Source organism: Dipodomys ordii, unplaced genomic scaffold (genome assembly GCF_000151885.1).
Source record: "Dipodomys ordii isolate 6190 unplaced genomic scaffold, Dord_2.0 Scaffold22, whole genome shotgun sequence".
NCBI classification, from domain to species: Eukaryota; Metazoa; Chordata; class Mammalia; order Rodentia; family Heteromyidae; genus Dipodomys; species Dipodomys ordii.
Window position 1 is genome coordinate 11175806 of NW_012267238.1, and position 6142 is coordinate 11181947.

Here is a 6142-nt window from a genome sequence, read left to right on the forward strand (position 1 = left end):
AGCAAAGAGCTCAGGGACAGCACCCAGGCCCAGAGTTCAAGCCCCATGACTGACAAAAAAAAAAGCTGCAGGAAGGTATGAAAATACATTTGAGGCACCAAATGGCCACCTGAGAAAGGAATCATAAATATTTTTATCAGTATAATTATTATAATTAATAAAAATAATGTTTCTTATCATCAATCCCAGGAGCCTAGGATCCTCAGCCTGTCCCACCATGCAATTAGAAGGATATTGTATTTCTAGATATGAAAAACACTTCATTGCACTTAAATTCTTTTATTCCTTTTTCAAATTTTTTGCTGTAATTAGCTAATAAAAAATATCATTCATATTGTTTGATACTCTAACCAACACATGGTGAAATGGATGACTCAGCTAACATATGCTTTTTCTTACATACTTATCATTTATTGTAGTGAGAACACTTAAAATCTACTGAGTAAGCTAGATATGGTAGCATACCTCTGTAATCTCAGCTACTTAAGAGGTGAAGATTGGAAGGACTGCAGTTCAAACAGGCAAGAAGTTAGCAAGACTCCATCACAATCAATCATCAGGACATGGTGGTTTAAACCTGTCATCTCAGGTGTGCTAAACATGTGGCCAAGCCCAACACCAAGCAAGAAATGAGACCTTATCTGGGGGAAGGGGGGAATTTTAGAACAAAAAAGTCCTGGAGATGCGGCTCAAATGCTTAGCAAGCACAGGCCCTCACTTTAAAAACCTAGTACCCGCTGGGCGCCAGTGGCTCATGCCTGTAATCCTAGCTACTCAGGAGGCTGAGATCAGAGGATCATAGTTCAAAGCCAGCCCAGGCATTAATGTATGTGAGACTCTAATCTCCAAGTAACCACCAGAAAACCAGAAGTGGTGCTGTGGCTCAAGTGGTAGAGCGCTAACCTTGAGCTGAAGAGCTAAGGGACAGCACCCAGACCGAGAGTTCAAGCCCCACAACTGACAAAAAAAAAAAACCCTAGTACCCTAAAAAACAAAATCTAAGTAATTTTCAAACTTGCAGTATGCTGTCTCATTAACTATAGTCATTATCTATAGAGTCCCTCCTCTCTCTTTCTCTCCCTCTCTCTCTCCCGCCCCCTCTTTCTTTGCTCATCCTATGGCTTGAACTCAAGGCCCGGGCCCTGTCTCTGAGCATTCTTTTGCTCAAGGCTAACACTGTACCATTTTTCTGAGTAGTCTTTTAGACTGTCCTGCCTAGGCTGGTTTCAAACTATGATCTTCAGATCTCAGCCTCCTGAGTTACAATCGATGTCTTGAAAGTCAAATTTCTGTTTCTTTATGTCTAACCTCCACTTCTGGTCAGCAGAATGCCCCTGATGGGTTGTAAGAGACCCTGTCTCAAGAGCTGAAATGTTGGGAGCAGAGGGACAGTTGGTTTCAAACTTCTTTCCACCAGTTTTCAAAAGAAAGCAAAGCCCCTTGGCCCTCAAAATTATTCATCAAAATTACCTGGAGGATTGCTGAAACAGATACTGGATCCCAATACCAGAGTTTCTAAGTGGATAGAGTGCAGGACTGAGCCAAAGAATTTGTCATTCCTAATAATCCTGAAGAAAAACACTGACATTTAGTGCTTTAGACTTTCCTTTGGTAACTAAGGCCTAGCTTTCATTTTATCAATGAGTTAACTGAAGTCCAGGGTGAAACACAAGTCTTTGTGGATATTGATCTTACCAAACAAGATAAAAATTCTCAGAGGTGGAAAATGATATAGGAAAGGAAGCAAGGATATCTTCAGCCGTGAGCAGGGCTATTATTAATGGGCACTACTTACTCTACTGTAGCAGGGGTATTATGGTCATACATAGTTCAGATTGGAAGGCAAAGTGGGAAGCAGAGAAATCAGACATTTGGGGGTTCCACAGGAGCCCAGCACACAGCCTTAGTATCCCTGGATGACAAGATGGTTTTGGAACCCTGGCTCAATGCCAAGCTTTGCCAAATATTGCCCTCCCCATCTCAGTGAGGACTAATGTACACCTTTTGCTCAACCCTCACAATAACACTGGTATCCAATTTGCCAATGGGAAAAACTCCATTAAATATGTGAAGCAACCCAGTTCCTGGCTAGGTAAATTAGCAGAGGTATGAGGAATCCAAGATAACAGATTTAGCTCCTCCCTCAGCTGGTCTTAGATTTTACTAATAAAAATGAGTGAAATAACAACATCTAGACACAGCCCTCTAAAAGTTCAATGAGAATGTGAATAAAGTGCTGAACACCCATTGCACATGTATTTGCCCAGCATAGTGGTTCTCAACTGGTAGTAATTTTTAATTTGGGAAGTATGTGATAATGGGGATATTTTTGATTAGGAAGAAGCCAAGGATATTGATACTTACTCTACAATACAGCCCCTACATCCCATGGTTTCCCTTATTTGCAATAACTAGTATAAGTCTAGGACAAGCAGAAAAGATCAAAAGCTTATGTACATATGAGCATATAAAATAATGTTAAGTGAAATGAACCCCAAGATAGGGACACAAGTGGTTTTTCTTTCTTGCTATTGTTTTTAATGTATTTAAAATGTACTATGTGATTTTTTTTTGTTTCTTTTGTATGTTCTTCCCCCGTGATATGACCCCCCGTTTTCACTGTATTTGATGTCGGTGCCCTGCATCTTGTATATAAATTTTTCTAATTTTGGGAGAGGAAGGGAAATAACAAAATGCTGAAATAAGGATACAGTATGACCCACTGTAACAATGAAATGTACACGACACTATGTTGAAAATGAACTTTACAACTTGGGGAGGGGAGGGAGGCGTTGAGGAGGTGGTGAGGGAAGGGATGGTAGGGAAAAACAAAGGAGGAGGTAACAGTGCTCAATAGGAAATGGACTCATTACCTTACTCATGTAACTGTAACCCCTCTGTATAGTATTTTTACAATAAAAAAATAAGACATCCCCTACAGCAAAGAATGATAGTACCCAAAGTATCAATAGTACTGAGGGTTTGAAACTCTGTTGGTGGCATAATGCAGAAGACAGTGACCACATGCAAATTACAGCATACACACTCTCAAGGGGAAAATTAAGAAACATTACAGTGGCAATAAAGCCTTAGAAATAGTCACAGGGTTATTAGTGTCATTTCACTATGAAATTCTATGCTAGATATATTTATAAAATAATTTTAATAAATGGTTTAAAATGCTCTTAGCACCATGAAATTAATCTTTAAAAAAAACACTTGGAAGAAAATTCAGACAGCAGGCTTCTAGGGTTGCAAAAGTTCTTTCCATTATTAAGTTTCCTCATTCTATTTCCTTCAATGCTTCAGAAAAGTTTTATACAGAAGAAAATGATGTAGTGCTCACATGAAGGGATGGTGGGGTTTGGAGAGATGGGAGAGAACAATGAAAAGGGTGGCATCATTCAAGATGCATCATGGAACACCTGCTCAACAACTACTAAAAGACTTTCAAAATAAATTTAAAAATTAAAAACAAAATAAAGTTGTGTATATCATCACTTGATATGCACTTGGTTTTTTTTTCATGTAAATTCTTTTCTGGGAATATCAAGGTAATGGATAGGTTTTTGCAAACATGGACCTGGATTTTACCATCTGTTTTAATAAGGTTGAGGGTTTGACTTTCTAACATCTAGATACTCTGTCAGTCTATCCTGCCTGCCTGGAACAGAGCAACTTTCCTTTACAATACAATCAGTAGATACATCCCCTGTGTCTTCTAAGTTATCTCCCCTCATATGTTCATTTGGTGCCTCTGCTTTCCCTCCAGCTTTCTCTTCCCACCCAGTCCTCCCCATTCTGTCCAACTGTCTTTATCATCTGCCATACTCATCGCTGCTTTCCCTGTTATGTTTCAATTTCCCACTGACAGCAGCTAAAGACCTATTCCTCCAGGATCCTTTCAGGTGATTTCATTCACCCACGTTTTATTCAAGGAATCAGAGGGTTATTTGGAAACCTCACACTTTTTGCCATTCACTGTCATTATTAGCGAGAATATACTTATATGAAATGAGGACAGCTGGGTGCTGATGGCTCATTCCTGTAACCCCAGTTATTCAGGAGGCTGAGATCGAAGGATTGTAGTTTGAAGCCAGCCCCAGCAGGAAAGTCCATGAAACTCTTAGCTCCAATTAACCACCAGAAAGCCAAGAAATTGTGTTAGCATGTTAGCTTTATGTTTTTAAAAAAAAAAAAGTCAGGGACAGTGGCCCAGACCTTAGAGGCAACTCCCAAGACTGGAACAAAAACTAAATAAATAAAGAGAAACCAAATGTAGGCACAGAGGGAGGCCAGAATGGGATTGGAAGAAAGATGTAAAGTTATGCAGCCTGGAAACAATTCAATCATGAGGCAAATGGTTGGGCCAAGAAGGACACGGGGTCTCCCGTGTCTCCTAATTACTTCCAGGCACTGTGGCTGCTCAAGAGCATTTTTTGTGATGTGTATATTTCACCTCTGATCTACCCAAGGGGTTGTGACTGAAAAGTGAAGGAACACTGCCACCCCCTTCCCAGGAAACTTAACATGCAAACGAAGATATAACCCTGCCTCCTCTCCACCTTCCCACGTGGTTGGTAAAGCAGAAAGGGGCAGGTGAGAAATGGACTCAGAGATTTGCAAGAAAAGCAAACCAATAGCAGAAAGAGCAATGAGAAACCAGGAAAGAAAGAAGAAAAGGAATCAATGCCCAGGAACTATGGGAAGGGGTGGAAGAAAGGGGCAGAAGGAAACCTTAAAAGTGACAGACAAGAAAATCACACCCAGGGACCAGCAGCACTAGGAAGGCAGCAGTGGCCTGGTATCCTGAGTTACACTCTCACCTAGCAGGGTGGAGGAACCACAGGAGAAACTCTCCTCTAAGAAAACACATCAATAACAACATATCTCCGTTCCGTTCTTTTCCACATAGACTTTAATTCGTGATGCATTCAAAGGGGAAGGACCAGCGCACGCTTCAGAAGAGTGAACTACACGAATTTCTGCGCTCTTTGCTGAAAGGTTGGAGACGGAACAGGTGGCAACAGAAGCCACTTCGGGTCCCCTTAGCCACGACCAACCAACCTTGTTTGTTTTTGTTTGTTTTTCTTGGATTCCTCTGATCCACAAGGAATTTAACGATGGCTTTCATCACAATGAAACCAAACGACGTTGTTATGAAAACAACTCCCCAAATTCCTCTTCTTCTTTTTTCTGAAGTTCCTTTCATTAATTGAATCATTTTGTTTTTTAAATCCGGCTTCACCTCCATGTGCATTTTTCCCATCGTTCTCCGGGGTTTAGGAGAGACCCAGACGGGGGCGCTCCCCACAACAGTTCTGATGGGTGGTCAGGGTACCCCGCAGTCAATCCTGGTGTGTCCCCTCTTCTCCGGGCGCGCCTTCCCAAACCCCATCCTGTCTCCAAAGGCTGGCGTACGCCGTGCGACTGTAGCCGGCGCTGTAGTCGTAGGACACCTGAGGGGGCGCGGGCGGCAGGGCGCAATCGGCGAAGAAGGGGGCGAAGGAGGCCAAGTGGCCGGGCCCGTCCTCCGCGCCCGGAACGTCCGCGGCGGCGGCGGCGGGATAGAGGGGCCGCAAGGGCTCGTTCAAGGTCAAGCCACCGCGGGCTGCGGTCAGGGACGATTTCTTGGTCGGGGGACCACTTGGGGTGCTCCAAGGATCGGGATACAATAGGTTCCCCACTAATGCCGGTGGTGGCTCAAAGAGGCCAGGCTCCAGCTCCAAAGGTGCCCGCAGGACCGCGGCCCCGGCGGGGAACACGTCGAGAGGCTCCGCGGCGAGCAAGACGCCCGCCTCCGCGCCCGTGCCATAGTCGGACCCCAGCAACTCGAAGAACTCCACGGCCTCCGCCCCTTTCTCCAGGTCTCCCAGACTCACGCCGGACCCCGACGGGCTACACCCGCTGCTGCCTCCGCCCGCCCGGGACGGCTCGGTGAAGAAGGACGGCGGCAAGTTGCGAGCCCGCAGCGGGACCTTCCTGGCGCCCGGGGCCGGCGTGCCCCCCGCCGGGCCGGCCGCGTCCCCACCTGCTCCGCCGGCGCTCCGTTTTCACTGTATTTGATGTCGGTGCCCTGCATCTTGTATATAAATTTTTCTAATTTTGGGAGAGGAAGGGAAATAACAAAATGCTGAAATAA

At 44.3% G+C, this 6142-nt stretch overlaps 1 protein-coding gene across 1 annotated transcript in view; it reads right to left on the minus strand.

The window, feature by feature from the left end:
- Positions 1-4926: 4926 nt before the first annotated feature.
- The window catches only part of Fam181b (family with sequence similarity 181, member B), a 12618-nt gene continuing 11402 nt past the window's right edge, over positions 4927-6142 (minus strand). Inside the window, exon 2 of the mRNA XM_013013974.1 lies at positions 4927-6045. Within this exon, the coding sequence (XP_012869428.1) occupies positions 5349-6045 (697 nt within the window). The 3' untranslated portion in view covers positions 4927-5348. The remainder of the gene's footprint in view (positions 6046-6142) is intronic.